We start from the raw sequence: 18,183 nt of genomic DNA on the forward strand, positions 1-18,183 counted from the left end.
ATTATTTTAAACAAATTTTTAAATTTGTTTTTTAAATCTTGGGCATGCTATTTGGTCGTTGTCCTTTCAAAATTGCTCATGCAACAGTGAAATTGGAATAAATTATCTTTAAAAAATTTTTCCTACTGGTATTAATACATAAAAGCATTTATAGAGTCAATGAAAGAAAACTTCTTTCCCAAGTTATATAAGTGATTTTGGTTTAAGATTGGTGTCTTACAGAATTTAAGAGTGACAAAATGTAGTTTTATGATACATCATAAATGCAGTGTATCCTAAATGCAATGTATTGCCTACACAATTTTTTCTTTGTAGACATTCTAGTTATATGAAATCATTGTATACATTTACAGATCTAAAATAGCATGCTGTTTCCTCTTGGTTCACATGAAATAATTGAGAATTTTCTAGGATTGCTTTTTGTATACTAAGTAAATTCTGTGTTTGCTATTAATACTTAAACATTCTATGTAGAATCAAAGGACCGATATTTCAGAACACTGAGAAGTACATAAAATAAATCTGGATGTAAATTTATAATTTAAAGCTATTGTATTAACAGTTAAAAACTGATAAAGAGGTACTAGGATCTCCAGTGTGACTCAGGAGAGAGTTGAGGGTAAAAGAAATGGAGTTAATGAGAGAGATCAAAATATAAAAAGATAACTGATAAAAGAATTTTCATAATGAAACTGTGTTTCATGAAGGACCTCACAGGCATTCGTGGTTTTGTACTGTGAGACTATATGAAGTTTAAATCTGAGCCAGGTGTGGTGGTACATGCCTGTAATCCTAGCTACTCAGGAGGCAGGAGAATTGCTTGAGCTCAAGAGTTCCAGGTTACAGTGAGTTATGATCTCACGCCAGGGTACTCCAGCCTGGGTGAAAGAGCAAGACCCTATCTCTAAAAAAAGTTAAATAATGAAAGAAGTATAATCTCTAAAATATTTAGTAAATTGGCTTAGATTTGCCCAGACTTCCCCTTTGGCATTATATTTCAGGAATGAGAAAAATAATTAGCATAGCATTTAGAAGAAATAGGGGAGAATTTGAAGGTTACTGAATCAGGGTTAGTATAAGAGGAAGCAGGGGCTTTCAAGGCATGGCTTACATTCTTGATTTGGATATGGGTTTTTCTCTTTATAATTTTTCTGTAATACTACTTTTGCCATCTAACAGAGGTAAATGTGAGTTAAGCCCTCTATGTGTTAGTGGACTCCTGAATCTTTTGTTGGCATTTGCTTCTGTTTGCCTAAGTACATTTGTAAATGTCTAAGCTTCAAATTAAGAAGCTATGTGGTTGCTACCTGATTATATTTAGTCAATAAACTTACTTTCATACTTGTTTTAGAGCCAGACATAGGCATGCCTGAACAAGATGCTCAGAGGTTCTTCCATCAACTCATGGCAGGAGTGGTAGGTATAGTTGTCCATGTCCCTTTTATTTAAAATTAGTATGAATACATTACATTACCAAATTCTAGTGTGTTTCCCTCTGCATCCCTCTTAGGTTTATCTGCATGGTATTGGAATAACTCACAGGGATATTAAACCAGAAAATCTTCTGTTGGATGAAAGGGGTAAGTTTAGCATTTTATCACTGGTACCTAAGTTATTTTAACATAGCCATACAAGGCAAAATCAAGTCTTTTGCATTACTGGAGTTTCCAGACAAAATCTGAAAAATCAAGGAAATTTTGGAGACTTAGTATATTTGGAAATCACAAGTCTCATTATGCAATACAATTGCGGATCAGGTAGAGAAACCTGACCTAGGTGCAAGCCTAGCTCACTATATGTATAAGAATAATTTTTTTTTTTTTTTTTTTTTTGGTTACAGGATCTCACTCTATCGCCCAGTCTGGAGTACACTGTATTATCAGGGCTTACTGCAGCCTTGACCTCCTAGGCTCAAGCGATCCTACCACCTCAGCTTCCCGAGTAGCTAGAACCAGCTACAGGCATGTGTCACCATGCCTGACTAATGTTTAATTTTTTGTAGAGATGGAGTTTCCTTGTGTTGCTCAGGCTGGTCTTGAACTCCTGGACTCAAGCAGTTTGCTGGCCTTAGCCTCCCAAAGTGTTGGGATTATAGACATGAGCCACCATGCCTGGCCAAGAATAGTTTAAAATAATTCTTTAATGCATTAATAAAGGGAAGTTCCTGTAGAATACCCTGGACCTTAGTCTTGTCCTGTTCACTCTTTTTTTATGTATGACTTGGATAAATAGATAAGAAATTTAGTTATATTTTCTGGATGTCATCAAATTGAGAAGGATGGATAGTGAAAGCTTTAGCTTATAGGGTCAGAATCAAAAAGAAATATCAGCTGTATGAGGCAGTTTTTGTCTGGTTTGATGTTTTATTCTTAGTATTAGAATAGTGCTTAACAAATGGTTGGCTTTCTTTTTTTGAAACAGAGTCTTGCTCTGTTGCCCAGGCTGGAGTGCAGAGACATGATCTCGGCTCACTGTAACCGCTGCCTCCCCGGTTCAGGTGATTCTCATGACTTAGGCCCCTGAGTAGCTGGGATTACAAGCCTGAGCCACCACACCTGGCTAATTTTTATATTTTTAGTAGAGACGGGGTTTTGTCATGTTGGCCACGCTGGTCTCGAGCTCCTGGCCTCAAGTGATCCGCCTCCCTTGGCCTCCCAGAGTTCTGGGATTATAGGTGTGAGCCACCGCACCCAACCTATACATGCTATTTTCTTACCTGCATATGGATTTTACTTTTTACCCCTTTGAGTTTCTATAACATAAAAATCTTTATTTAAAACTTAAAAAATTCAGATACACAAAAATTCTTATGTATAATATTATAATGAAATGTTAATAGATATGTATCAATCCACCTGGTTTAAAAAGACAACATTATTTGTATATAAGGATGCTCACAGTGGCAATGTTTTTAATATAGCAGAAAACTAAATAACCCAAATGCCTATCAACAATAAATTATGAAATGGATGCCTTATATCTACAAGCAGTGACATGGATGAATTTCAGGTATATAATGATGTAGAGCAAAAAGAGACAGTTGCAAAAGAATTCATATGGTCTGATTCTATTTATACACAGTTCAAAAATATGTAAAACCTAGTATATTGTTGGAGGATGTTTTGTTTTGTTTTTTTGGAGATGGAGTCTCGCTCTGTCGCCCAGGCTGGAGTGCAGTGGCGCAGTCTCGGCTCACTGCAAGCTCCGCCTCCCGGGTTCACGCCCTTCTCCCGCCTCAGCCTCCCGGGTAGCTGGGACTACAGGTGCCCGCCACCACACTCGGCTAATTTTTTGTATTTTTAGTAGAGACAGGGTTTCACCGTGTTAGCCAGGATGGTCTCGATCTCCTGACCTCGTGATCCGCCCGCCTCGGCCTCCCAAAGTGCTGGGATTACAGGCGTGAGCCACCGCGCCCGGCCTATTGTTTGAGGATGTAACCATGGAGGAAAAAAACACGCAGAAAAGCAAGGGTGTTGTAATAAAACCAAATTCAGAATAGTGGTTACCTCTAAGAAGGTAAGGGAGGGAATGTATGTAAGAAAGTATTTACAGATTTCAAAGGAAATAGAACATTGTTTTCTAAAGTGAGTGGGTGTTTATTACATTGTTATTCCTTATATCTTGTATTAGTATACAAGATATAATTATTTGTTTCTATTTAATATTTAGGAGTCTTTTTAAAAAAGAAATAAAATGTTACCAGTATTTAACGCCCTCCTGTTTATTTCATCGCAAATATATTCTTCCTTTCTTTTTCTAAGAGCTAAACATATTCCTAAATTTAAATTTTATTATGTGCAATTCTGTAACATAGCTCAGTATTATGTTGCAGACATAACAAAATGAAGTCAAAAGAATATTTTAGTTATCCATTAGTATTTTAAGTGATTACTACTTATAAGTAATTTGGAACTCAATCTTGGTGGTTTGTCCAGATAGTGTCATATTTAGCTATTAAAAAGATAACTGGATGCAGTTGCTCATGCCGGTAATCCCAACACTTTGGGAGGCTGGCGTGGGAAGATTACTTGATCCTAGGAGTTTGAGACCAGCCTGGACAACGTAGATTCAGCCTGTCTTTATGAAAAATGTTTTTAAAAATTAGGCATGGTGGTGTACACCTGGAGTCCTAGCTACTGGGGAGGCTGTAGCAGGAGGATTGATCGCTTCAACCTAGGAGGGCAAGGCTGCAATAAGCCGTGATCACGCCGCTACACTCTAGTCTGAACAGCAGAGTGAGACCCTTTCTCAACAAAAAAAAAAAAAAAAAAAAAAAGGTAGCTACCTCCTCAGTCAGATAGAGGTAAACATTTCATTGGTTTACATATTGTGTGAATGTACTTGATTTTTAAAGAATCAGTCCCCTATTTTGAGACATTTAAGTTGCTTCTAACTTAAAAAATAAAATAGGACAGTGATGACTTTTATCAATTTGTGTAAAGGGCCAGTATAAAAATTGGGTCATGCTATAATATTTTTTATGCCGTCAGCCTTTTTGTCCCACTTACGCACGATTTCATGGCAGTATGTATAGATATACCTTGTTGATTTTTTTCAAAACCTACCTCCACATTTTCCATTGTGCAAACATACTGTAAGATTTAATCATTTATTGATGGACATTTATTTACAAATAATATTGCTATGGATATTCTTATGTTTGTGAATTTACGAGATTATTTCTATGGATATAGAAGTGGGAATTGCTAGTTCAAAGAGTGAATGTTTCACATTTTAGTATGTTTTGCCAGATTGCCCTCGGATAATAGAAGGCCTTTTCTAACTCTTAAGACCGGGTTAGATTCCTTTTCTCTAAGATCTTGTAGTGCTCTATATTTTTATAACCTTCATAACAGTTTTCTATTGTCAGTCTTCACTGATTTATCTGCTACCTGCATTGGCTGGCATAGTGTCTGTCACTAAGTTATAGTAGATCTTCACTAAATATAAGTTAAGTCCTGCCTGCAGTTTTTGTGTGTTGAAGATGGGAAGTTAGGGTGTATGTTTGGTCTTCTGAATTTTTTTTTGTACAGAATTTTTCCTCTTTTTCTCAGACTCCCTACTTTGAAAAAGAAAAAAATTATTGTGGTTTGTTAAATTTTGGTTTGTCTTCACATATTTTCTTCTGCCAACTGGGTTTGCTTGCTGCTGAGAAAGTTGTGCCTAACGTATTACTGATGTTTCCTTCCTGCCTTCCACCCTACCTGATGAAGGGCCTTGCTTTGCTTTCAGCTCAGGTTTAGAGTGCTCTTTTCCAGAAGGGCAGCACCTTCTGACTCCAACCTCTTGCTTTAATCTGGTCCAGACTGCTTTGCATGTTGGTTATACTTCTTTTAAGTTAATAGAAGAGATGAGGCCTTTTTCTACTTTTAGCATAGATGATGATGTATATTTTTTTTAAATTTGGTCTATTTTGCTTATTTTAAGAGAAGTTCTACAAACCTTAAGTAACACTAGTGATTTTTTTTTTCAATAAAACTTAATTCCTGTAAGTATATCTGTTTGCAAAACATTTTTATTCAGTGCCGTCTTTTTTTCTTTTGGTTTAGATAACCTCAAAATCTCAGACTTTGGCTTGGCAACAGTATTTCGGTATAATAATCGTGAGCGTTTGTTGAACAAGATGTGTGGTACTTTACCATATGTTGCTCCAGAACTTCTGAAGAGAAGAGAATTTCATGCAGAACCAGTTGATGTTTGGTCTTGTGGAATAGTACTTACTGCAATGCTCGCTGGAGGTAAGAGCTCTTTAATCATGGTAAAATTCCTATAAAAAGTCGGATTAGTTATACTGAAATAAATGAAATAAACCAAGGAATTCATATTTATATAATAGTTTTTGTTTTCTTTTTAAGAGACAGGATCTCATTCTGCTGTCCAAACTGGAGTATAGTGAGCTATTATAGCTCACTGCAGCCTCAGACTTCTAGGCTCAAGCAATCCTCTGGCCTCATTCTTCCAAGTAGCTAGGACCAGTGGTGCTTGCCACAAGACATCTGGCTAAGTTTTAAAAATCTATTGTAGAGATGGGGTCTTGCTATGTTGTCCAGGCTGGTGTTAAACACCTGGTCTCAAGCAAACCTTCTGTCTTGGCCTCCAAACTGTTAGGATTAAAGGCATGAGCCATGGCACCCAGCTTCTAGAGTAGTATTTTAATAGTCTCTTGATCAGTTTAGGTTGCTGTAACAAAGTATCATAGACTGCATAGCTTATAAACAACAAATTTATTTCTCACAGTTCTGGAGGCTGAAAGTATGATATTAGGAGTGCCAACCTGGTCATGTTTCAGCGAGGGCCCTCTTCCTGATTTGCAGATGGCTGTATTCCTGTGCTCTCTCATGGTGGACAGCCAAGAGAGCAGAAGCAGGTCCTATTGTGTTGGTTTTTTTTTTTTTAAGACCAGAGTCTTGCTCTGTCACCCAGGCTGGAGTGCAGTGGTACAATCTCAGCTCACTGCAGCCTCTACCTCCTAGATTCTAGCAGTTCTGTCCCAGCCTCCCAAGTAACTGGGATTACCAGCACGCATCATCAATCCCAGCTGATTTTTGTATTTTGACTAGAGACAGGGTTTCACCGTGTTGGCCAGGCTGGTCTCAAACTCCTGATCTCAAGTGATCCACCCACCTCAGCCTCCCAAAGTGCTGTTTTTGGTTTTTTTGTTTTTTTAAAATGACCAGATGTTGTGAGACATTGTGTCTGTTTTTTGTTTTGTTTTGTTTTGTGTGTTTTTTTTTTTTTTTGAGACAGGGTCTCACTCTGTTGCCCAGGCTGGAGTGCAGTGGCACAATTCAAGGCTCCCTGCAGCCTTGACCTCCCAGGCTCAAGCGATCCTCCTACCTCAGTCCCCTCAGTATCTGGGACTACAGGCGTGTACCACCATGCCTGGCTTATTTTGTGTGTGTGTGTGTTTTTTTTTTTTTTTTTTAAGAGACGGTCTTGCCATGGTACCCAGGCTGGTCTTGAACTCCTGGGCTCAAGTAATCTGCCTACCTTGGCCTTCCAAAGTGCTAGGATTACGTAATTAGTGCCCTATGAAGGCATAATATTGGCCAGGCACACGAGCCCTTATTAGACACTAATAAGGTCTTAATAAGAGCACTAATACCATTTTTTTGAGGGATCCCATCCCCAGGACCTAATTACCTCTCAAAGGCCCCACCTCCAAATGCCATTGCATTGTGAGTTAGGATTTCAGCATGACTTTTGAGGGGGACACAAATATTTATTACATTGCAAATAGTAACTTATTTATAATCCCAAAGATTTTTTAAGATGAGGCATGCATAGTTACGAAATTTCACAACACTTATCTCTCCTATGAATCACGTAAACATTTTTGAAAACAAGACTAGGGCAAGAAGTGATTCATCTGTTTTTTTTTATTATTTTATTTTTTGAGACAAAGTCTTGCTCTGTCGCTCAGGCTGCCGTGCAGTGGTGTGATCTTGGCTCACTGCAGCCTTGACCTCTCAAGTTCAAGTGATCCTCTCACTTTAGCCTCCTCAGGAGCCAGGACTACAGAGGCACACCACCACGTCCAGCTACTTTTATTTATTTTTTTGTAGAAATGGGGTCTCACTATGTTTCCCAGGCTGGTCTCAAACTCCTGGGCTCAAGCAATCCTTCTGCCTCAGCCTCCCAAAGTGCTGTGATTACAGGCCTGAGCTACCAGGCCTGCTCTGATTCATCTATCTTTGAAGTGCCTCTAAAGTTTCTAAGTTGGGATTCTCTTTTTTTTTTTTTTTTTTTTTTTTGAGACAGAGTCTTGCTCTGTCACCCAGGCTGGAGTGCAGTAGCCAGGTTGGGATTCTTAGTTTGAAAACCATATTGAATTAATTCAAAGGAAACTTTTCATGGATTTATATTACCATTTTTCCTTGAAATCTGAACATTAAAAAAAACTGGGACTTGCTTTGTTTTTAGAATTGCCATGGGACCAACCCAGTGACAGCTGTCAGGAATATTCTGACTGGAAAGAAAAAAAAACATACCTCAACCCTTGGAAAAAAATCGATTCTGCTCCTCTAGGTAACGGATTATCTTGAGTGAAAGAGTACTGATTTCTTGAAGTCTTGTGCTATTTGAATTTTTTCTTATTTTTTTGTTTTAAACTTAGAAATAATTCATGAATCTTGTAGATAAATTGGTAACTATAAGTAAAAATTAAGGAAAAAATAACTCTTTCGTCCCAGAACTCTGCCATAGATTTTTAAAAATATTTTGGGGAGTGTATATTCAGAGCAACTTGAATCTGTGCTCTTAGGTGGCTTTTTACTTAAAAAAAAAAAAAAGTTTTCACATGTGCTATACTTTGTTACAAATAAACTCATTTGTTGCTTAATTATAGGGATGCACTCTAACAGTTGTTTCCTTAGGTGAGTTCATCATTGTGTGAACATCATAGAGTATACTTACATAAATCTAGATAGTACAGCTTACTATAAATCTAGCTATATGGTATAGCCTATTGGTCCCAGGCTGCAAACCTCTATAGCATGTTACTCTATTGAGTACTGTAAGGAATTGTAACATAATGGTATTTGTGTATCTAAATATAGGAAAAGTATAGTAAAAATACAGTGTTATAATCTAATGGGACTGTCTGTTATACATGTGGTCCATTCTTGACTGAAACATCATTCATGTGGCCCATGAGTATGTAAAATGAATATATGTATATTATTTATATGTGTTTTTATACAAAATGAGATCACACTAATATTTTGTAACTGCTTTTGGTTTTCATGTGCAGTGAACATTCTTCCATGACTATAATTGTAGGTCTACATCGTTGTTTTAAAGGCTGTGATGATATTCTGCCATGTGGATATGCCTTATGATACTCTTTTAATCACTTTGTTGGAGATTTTTCTAAATTTTCACAGATACAAAAGAGATATAAGTATCTGTGTAACTTAATCATGACGCATACCCTTAAATTGTTCATTGAAATCCCCAGAAGCAAAATTGCAGCATCAAAGATGTAGTTTTTATTATTATGGCTTATTTTGTCAAATTGCTTCCTGAAAGTTCGAACCATTTCATCACAGTCTCATCAATTTACATTAAAAAAAAAAAAAAAAAAAAAACTAACAGGCCTTTAAATGATAGTCTTTTATTTTTATTTTAAATTTAATACTAATGAAGTTGTATACACTTTATTTATATGTTAGTTTTTTGTCTATTTTGCTCATTTTTGTCAAGCATATTTTTCTTACCAGTTTGAAGTTTTTTGTTTTTTTTTTGTAACATATTGACCTTTGCACTTGTTACAAATACTTTTCACAGTTTATCATTTATTTTCATTTTGTTTTGCTATATTGACATTCAAATCTATTATCTTGTCCTTTGTGGTCCCTGACTATAATGTCTTTGGAAAGGTCTTCTACCTCTACTATTTAAAAGTTCCCTATTTTTTCATTTAATGGTTTTATGGCTTCATTTTTACATTTAAATCTTTGGTCCATTAGGAAATAATTTTGATGTAGGGAGATATATGAATTTTTTCTCAAGAAAATCAAGATACCTTAGGATGGTTAGATTACTGTCTCTTTAAAAGTTATTGGTAAGTAAATGTTCATTATAAAACTGAATAAGGGGGTCACGTGAGAACATGACATTGAAGTAATGAAATTCAGTATTGAAAATGGATATAAGGGGGTTTCTGTATCTTTTTGTTAATCTTGTCACATGAGGAGAAACATTTCCACCTGGCTCTTGTTCTCAGTTGCAAACATTTGAGAATCAGATCAAGGGAAGACTATTCCAAGATATAGACAGCAGCAGAGAAAAACCGCATGAAATTAAAGCAATAATTTAGTAGCTTTAATTCTTTCTCTTCCCCAGAAATAATATTTAGACATGAGTAGGCCAACAGAAAATGTGTTTCTTACCGCAAGCCATAGGCTTCTCGAATCTCCATGACGCTTTCATGAATGTTGTCTTAATGTTTGTTTTTAGCTCTGCTGCATAAAATCCTAGTTGAGAATCCATCAGCAAGAATTACCATTCCAGACATCAAAAAAGATAGATGGTACAACAAACCCCTCAAGAAAGGTAATATCCTTAAACTACATGTTTGTTTTTCTGTGGAAGAAAAGGTAATTGCAAAGTCATTATCACAAATCAACAACACATGATGGCTATGATCTCTGTCCTCATGGAGATTATAATGTCTACTAGGAAAAAAATATAAAAATAATTTTATTAATAATTATAAAAGGGAAAGTCAGGGTACTATAGCTAAGTGTTTGACCAAGTCTAAGGGACAGGGAAGACTTCTTCCTGAAGAAATTACATTAAATCTAAGATTTGAAGATTAAAGGGAAGCTAGCCAGGCAAAGTAAGTGGCAGATTTGATTCTGAACAGGGGAAGCAGTATTTGAAAACTCTTAGGTTTTTGAAAGTCTGATGCATTTGAGAAACTTGAAAGATCAGTATGGCACGAGCCATGTCTGCTGTGTTCATCATTGCATCGTCAGTGCTTAGCACAGTATATGGTGCACCATAGGCACTCATTAAATATTTGTTGAGTGAATGAGTGAACAGGGAAGTGGGAGAGGAAGAGAGGTGTGAGATGAGGACAGAGAGGTCACTAGTGGCCCGTTTGTGGAAGAAGACCTCGTAAGCCATGTTAAGGATTTGGGGCTTTAACTTAAGACCACTGGGGAGACCTTTGGGAGATTTTAAGCAAGAATATGACATAGTCATATCTTTGGTTTAAAAATATCTCTCTGACGACCTTCCCCCCCGCCTCCATTGTTTTTTATGAATAGGGAAAGATTCAGGGTACCGTAGGTTTTTCTGCTAGTTGTCTAGTTGTGGTAAGATGGTGGCTTGGAGTAGGTTAGGGCAGTGGTATTGGAGAAATGAGATGATCCCAAAGAAATTTAAGAACTAGTATTGATAGGACTGTTAGGCTGTGAATGGGAGGAGAGAGGACAATGACTAGAGATTATGAATGAGAAACATTCAGAGAGTTATTAAAGAAGAATTAATATTTAACTCTGTCCTCATGGACAGAAAAGAGTTAATGTTTAAAAATTCATTCTTCTTTAATACCTCTCTGCCTGTTTCTTTCTCGTTGTTCTAACTTAAAGTCCAATTCTCCCCTGAGGACACTGCTTCCTCTGAAGTGGTAGGTATTTTCTTTCCCATACCCTCATGTCCTTTGATCTGGATATGGCACAGGTGTCCTCCTTATTTTTCATTGTTACTTTCTCCCATCTTCCTGTATGTCTCTCCCCTCTAACTTTTGAACCCCCAATTAAAATTTCTGCCATACTATCATAGTCTCCATAATGACCCTTGATGTAATTTTTGTCATGATTCTTGGTGATTTAAATATTTATTTGGATGATCCTCCTAATATCCTGACTTCACTGTTACTTGACCTTCTCTCCTGTAGTGATGTTGTCTTTGAATGCTCTGCACTGATCACCAGTATAATTTTTGTGACTTCCTCCCTTAATATTCTGACTTAAACAGTCCTTTGACTCTATCTGGACTTGCAATTAATTAATTCTATCTCTTCAGTCTCTTACCTGCTCCCTCTCTAGGTCCTTGATTTCATCTTTACCTATCTTAAATCTTTAGGTTAGTCATTATAAATGACTGCTTTGCATTCATCATCTTCAATTTCCTTGTCCTTTTCTCTCTTCATCATATTTAGTGGGTAAAACCCAGTAAGTAGTTTCTGGGTTTAATCTAGTAGTTTTCTACGTACTCCACACTTGTACCTGCACAATGGTTTGCAGCAGGAGAAAAATACCCAAAAATCTTCACTTTTTCCAGTATATTTACGTTCCATGTGCTACCTGCTTGTAGCTGTTTTGGTTATTAGATTGAAAGAACATATATAGGGTTTGGTACCATTTGTACTTTCAGGCATCCACTTGAACATATCCCTCTGTGGATAAGTGGGGACTACTGTAGTCAGTTCTCAGACCTCTTGTTTTATCTCATCAGTATTTTATACAGTTGATCATGCCCTCGTCCTTTAACACTTTCTTCGTTTGGCTTCCAGGCATTACACTCTTCTGATTTTCGTCCTTCTCGCTGGTCACTCCTTTTCAGTCTCTTTTGATGGTTTTCTTTCATCTACTCAGCCTCCTACTATTGGAGTTCTGTAGGGCTGAATCTATGGATCTCCTTTGTTTTCTTCTCCACACTCACTCCGTTAGTAATATTACTTGGTTTCATGGCTCTAAATAAAACTGTATGTTGATAGTCGTCACATTTATATCAACCTAGACCTTTCCTCTAAATTCCAAACTTACATGTCTTAACTGCCTTCTGAACTTTCACTTGAATGTTAAGAGGCATCTCAAACTTGATGAATTCCAAACTGAGTTACTGATCTTTTCTTTTCAAATCCATTCCTTTTCAAAGTCTTTCCCTTGTTGGTTAATGGCAACTGCATTATTCTTGTTATACAGATCAGAAACCTTGGAATCATCCTTCGTTTTTCTCATTCTCTTTTACTTCACATCCAGTCCACCAGGTAATTCTGTTAACCTCTAAAATTCTAGAATCTGATTACCTTTTTTCACCTCCACGGCAACCCTGTCATTCCAAACTACTATGATATCTTTCCAGAGTGTTCTGATTTAAAAATAAATTAGAATATGTCACCGTTCTACCCAAAACCTCCAATGCTTTAGTTCTCACCCAGAGTGTAAGCTAAAGTCAGTTGATGACCTGTGAGTTCTTACACAGTTTTGTCCCTTACATTACTTCTCTGACCTCAATTCTGCTTTGCTCCCCCTTGATCATAGCTATATCAGTCTTCTCATTGTTCTCCAAGTGCTCCAGGCATACTTCTACCTCACTGTTTTTGTAACGACTCTTCCCTATGCCTGGAAATGCTTTTTCCAACGGGACTTATTTGCATGTCTTATTCTCTCACTTTCTTTGGATATTGACTTCAATGTCATCTTTCCAATAAGCCTTTCCTGGCCATGCTATTTAAAATGATATCCCCTTCCCTCTAACACATTTCTTAAATTTTTAAAATTTTCACTATCTTGTGGACATATGCAATCCAACACATTTCTTCATTTTATTTTCCTCCATTGTACTTACCATCATTTAGCTTATTTTTAACTTTATTTGAATTTATTTTACGTTATTTTGTCTCTCCTCAGTAGAATGTAGGATTTAAGAGATCAAGGATTTTTTTCTATTTTGCTCACTGCTGAATACCTAATACCTAGAATAATGCCTGGCACAGAGTAGACCTAATAAAATATTTGAATGGATGGAGTAATAAATAAAAAGCAGGTTTTAAAAAAAAAACCTTAAGCATGTTTTAAAAAAAAAGAAACTTAAGCCTGTTTAAGTGGTTTGGGTATAGATCCTGTAGAGAGGAAGAGGCTGACAGTCTAAGAGAAAGGGAATAAGTAACAGGATCAAGATCCCTGAGGAGGTAGAAGGGTATAGACTTCAAAGCACAAGTAGAGAGATGAACATTCGATAGGAGAATGGAAGGGATGAAACGATGTATAGTAATACAAGTAACTTCGATTTGATAGGGATAAGTTGATGTAGTTTCTGTCTAATGGCTTTCTCTCTGAAATGGAAGGTGGTAGTGTAGGTACTGGATGGTAGTCTTGGGAATTACAGAAAAGTGTAGTTTTGAAAAGATCCTCGTGGAGAAAAGGAAAAGAAACTAGAGAAACAGAATTATCTGGCAATATTGAAGTTTGGCTAGGGATTGTAACCATAAATTTACAGTGGTGTCATTTTCCATATAATATTCTTCTTTGTAAAGCTTTTCCAGGGAATCAAAGAATTTTGGCTAGAACAGATTCATAATGTTTATTGCTATTGTCGTAAATTATTTTTTATTTTAACAAGTTCTAGTCCTTTAGCCAGGTCTGTCGTCTTCATAGAACATTGTTCTGTTACCCACAAAAGATGCCATTAAGATTGTGACCTGGGCCAGGCACGGTGGCTCACACCTGTAATCCCAGTACTTTGGGAGGCTGAGGCGCGTGGATCACAAGGTCAGGAGATCAAGACCATCCTGGCTAACACAGTGAAACCCCATCTCTCCTAAAAATACAAAAAAAAAAAAAAAAGCTGGGTATGGTGGCGGGCGCCTGTAGTCCCAGCTACTCAGGAGGCTGAGGCAGGAGAGTGATATGAACCTGGGAGATGGAGCTTGCAGTGAGCCGAGATCACTCCATTGCACTCCAGCCTGGGCAACAGAACAAGACTCCATCTCAAAAAAAAAAAAGATTGTGGTCTGCGCATACTCCACACTTTGAACATGCCTACAGGTCATACTTAGGTATTGTAAAATACCTAATTGGACAAATGAGTCTTAGTAATTTTATAAGTTGGCCACATTTTTTATAAAATCATATAGGAAGGCTTTGTTTTATATCTTATAAAAATTTTGTGTTAAATAAATAGATTTAGACGTAGTTTTACTTCTTCAAGTTGCCAGTTGAGTTAATTTAAAAACATATTTGCGTAGAAGACTTGAAAGCATTTGTATTTGTTTTCTTTTTTAGGGGCAAAAAGGCCCCGAGTCACTTCAGGTGGTGTGTCAGAGTCTCCCAGTGGATTCTCTAAGCACATTCAATCCAATTTGGACTTCTCTCCAGTAAACAGTGCTTCTAGGTAAGACTGATAAAGATTAAGTAGTTTTTGATTGTAGTATCCCCCATGAAGAATAATACATGTATGTGTTTTTTCATAATATTCGACATTAATGAACATAATACTGTAAGCATGAGAACTTTTGTGTGATATAAGAAAGGCCTGATAGATTTTATTTTATGTATGTTTCCTTCTGTCTTAATGCCTTAGTGAAGAAAATGTGAAGTACTCCAGTTCTCAGCCAGAACCACGCACAGGTCTTTCCTTATGGGATACCAGTCCCTCATACATTGATAAATTGGTACAAGGGATCAGCTTTTCCCAGCCCACATGTCCTGATCATATGCTTCTGAATAGTCAGTTACTTGGAACCCCAGGATCCTCACAGGTGAGGGAATTTCATTTTTTTAATAAATAATGGCAGCTCTTTATTTTTTATTGTCTTAAAGTCCTTTTTTAATGTGTAAGTCTTAGATATATAACTTTTAAATCACCTGTATTTTTTTGTCAAGGAAGAAAGAGAAGAGGGAGGCCTTCATGCAAAAGAATTTTAAGTCATACTAAATAGCTATGATATTACTGTCTTTAGTCATAATGGATTTATTCAGTTGTCTTCTGTTTGACATGTAGAACCCCTGGCAGCGGTTGGTCAAAAGAATGACACGATTCTTTACCAAATTGGATGCAGACAAATCTTATCAATGCCTGAAAGAGACTTGTGAGAAGTTGGGCTATCAATGGAAGAAGAGTTGTATGAATCAGGTGTGTTTCATTGATTTTCATTATACCTTTTCCTGAAGAAAAATTGAAATATTTGAGTAAAAGCTATCATTAGTATATTTTTTAAATACAGGCGGTGGCTCACACCTGTAATCCCAGCTCTTTGGGAGGCCAGGGTGGGCGGATCACCTGAGGTCAGGAGTTTGAGACCAGCCTGGCCAACATGGTGAAACCCTGTCTCTACTAAAAATACAAAACTTAGCCAGCATAGTGGTGCATGCCTGTAATACCAGCTTCTCGGGAGACTGAGGCAGGTGAATTGCTTGAACCTGGAAGACGAAAGTTGCAGTGAGCCGAGATCCTGCCAGTGTACTCCCGCCTGGGTGACAGAGTGAGACTCTGTGCAGTGAGCCGAGATCCTGCCAGTGTACTCCCGCCTGGGTGACAGAGTGAGACTCTGTCTCAAAAAAACCAAACAAACATAAAAATACAAAGTAATTAGTTAATTTGAAAAAGAAACTAAATGTTGTCTACCTTAAGAAATAATATATTTTTTTAAGTTTTGTTTATTATTTTTTTTATTTTTAGCCACTGTGCCTGGCCTAAAATAATATTTCTTAAAAGACCTTTTAATTGTTATTAAAAATGTTAGGGAGCTGGAATCATTATTTTCTTAAAAACTGTATGTACTTAAACTGTAGACAATAATGGTTGACTGCCTACCATGAAAGACGAACACATTAGCAATCCCACACTTTCTTGCATCTCCCTTGATTGCACCCGTCAATTTTTATTGTTTATATTATTAGAACATAGTTATAACATTGGTATTCTAAACTGTGTTTAAGGCTTTTCAAAAAAATGTTAATGTCAATGAAAAACAAATAGGGAGCTGTTTTATATTGAAGGAGACTAAAGAGGCCTGATAGCTAAGTGCAGTGCATGGTCTTTCACTAGATCATATATTTGGAAAAAATTTAAAAAACTACCACGGACATTATTGGAACAATTGGGGAAATTTGAATATGGACTGTATATTAGGTAATGTTTTTGTATCAGCATCAGATTTCTTGGGTGTGATCATACTGTGGTTTGTAGCAGAATGCCCTTGTTCCAAGGAGAAACATGTGGAAGCAAAGTTGAAGTGAAGTGATATCTTCTTTCAGCTTAAAATAAAAAAAAAATAAAGGGCAAACAATTACATAAAGGCAAATAAACACCCACATATCTAGTAGATAAGGCCAATGAAGAGTATATGGTTATTTATTGTATTCTTCTTTCAGTTTTTCTGTAGATTTTTCAAAATTAAAAGTTAGGGGGAACTGTTACTGTGTAGAAATCTGAGGTCAGCCTGATAGTCTTCTTACTCACATAGGTGATTCACTTTTTCTCAGGTCGACTTAGAGATAAAATTTTCTTAACGTAAGAATCATCACTTTAACCATTTAAAAATGTAAAATGCAGTGCTTTTTAGTATATTCACAAGGTTATGCAACCATCACCCCTAATTCCAGAACGTTGCATCACCACAGGGGAAAAAAAACAAAACCTCTGTACCACCTAGCAGTCACTCCTTATGCCTTTCTTCCTCCATTCCCGAGCAACTTCGAATCTACTTCCTGTCTTCAGGGATTGCCTCTTTGGACATTCTATACAAATGGAATCATATAACATGTAGTCCTTTGGGTCTGTCTGCTTTCATTTAGCATAATGTTTTCAAGGTTCATAGCATTTATCAGTACTTTCTTCCTTTTTATGACTGAATAATATTCCATTGTGTGTATGTACTGCATTTTGTTTATCCATTCATCCATTGATGGACATTTGGGTTGTTTCTACTTTTTGGTCTTTATGAATAATACTGCTGTGAACAATCTTGTACCAGTTTTTGTGTGACCATATGTTTTTAATTTCTTAGATATATATGGAGGAGTAGAATTGCTGGAGCATATGGTAATCTTCATTTAACTTTTTGAGAAACTGCGAAATGATTTTTCCAAAGCATCTGTACCATTTTACATTTCCATCAGTAATGTAAGAGAGTTCCAATTTCTCTACATCCTTGCCAACACTTATTGCCTCCCCTTTTTGCTATAGCTATCCTAGTTTGTATGAAATATTATCTCATTTTGCTTTTGATTTTCCTTTCTCTAAAGACTAATGATCTTGAGCATATTCTTACATGCTTATTGGCCATTTCTTTATAACAGTATCTGGATCTTTTGTCCATATTTTAACTGGATTGTTTTTATTGTTGAGTTGTTAGAGTTCTTTGTACATTCTGGACACTAGAACCTTGTCGGATACCTGATTTGCAAATACCCCATTCTGTGGGAGAAATCTCCCATTCTTTTCGTTTTCTTGTTAGTGTTGTTTGATGTACACAAGTTTTAGATTTTGATGAATTCCAGTGGATCTATAATTTCTCTTTTGTTGCCTATGCTTTTAGTGCCAAATTTAAGAAACTGTTGCCTAATATAAAATTGTCTTTTAGGAGTCCCAGCCTCCTGAGTAGCTGGGACTACAGTCTTAAAGTTTAGCTCTTATGTTTAGGTCTTTGTCCATTTTGAGTTAATATTTGTATATAGTATGAGGTAGGGTCCAAATGCAAATGTTTGTATGTGAATATTCAGTTTTTCCAGCACCATTTGTTGAAGACATCTTTTCCTATGAGATGATCTTGGCACCTTTGCTGAAAACAAATCAGTCATAGATGTATGGGTTTATTTCTGGACTCTCAATTCTTTTTTTTTTTTTCTTTTCTTTTTCTTCCCCCATGGACTTAATTCTTTATTTCATGGATCTATATGTCTATGCTATGCCACTACCACACTATTTTGATTACTGTAGCTTTGT

General features: G+C 36.5%; 1 protein-coding gene across 4 annotated transcripts in view; it reads left to right on the forward strand.

Moving 5' to 3' along the window:
• The window catches only part of CHEK1 (checkpoint kinase 1), a 30,642-nt gene that overhangs the window by 2,721 nt on the left and 9,738 nt on the right, over nucleotides 1-18,183 (forward strand). For all 4 annotated transcript variants that reach the window (XM_001111431.5, XM_077964594.1, XM_028834139.2 and 1 more), the window contains 8 exons: nucleotides 1,352-1,416; nucleotides 1,511-1,580; nucleotides 5,550-5,738; nucleotides 7,924-8,028; nucleotides 9,961-10,056; nucleotides 14,520-14,628; nucleotides 14,818-14,995; nucleotides 15,238-15,369. In XM_001111431.5, the coding sequence (XP_001111431.5) occupies nucleotides 1,352-1,416; nucleotides 1,511-1,580; nucleotides 5,550-5,738; nucleotides 7,924-8,028; nucleotides 9,961-10,056; nucleotides 14,520-14,628; nucleotides 14,818-14,995; nucleotides 15,238-15,369 (944 nt within the window). The remainder of the gene's footprint in view (nucleotides 1-1,351; nucleotides 1,417-1,510; nucleotides 1,581-5,549; nucleotides 5,739-7,923; nucleotides 8,029-9,960; nucleotides 10,057-14,519; nucleotides 14,629-14,817; nucleotides 14,996-15,237; nucleotides 15,370-18,183) is intronic.

Source organism: Macaca mulatta, chromosome 14, assembly GCF_049350105.2.
Source record: "Macaca mulatta isolate MMU2019108-1 chromosome 14, T2T-MMU8v2.0, whole genome shotgun sequence".
NCBI lineage: Eukaryota > Metazoa > Chordata > Mammalia > Primates > Cercopithecidae > Macaca > Macaca mulatta.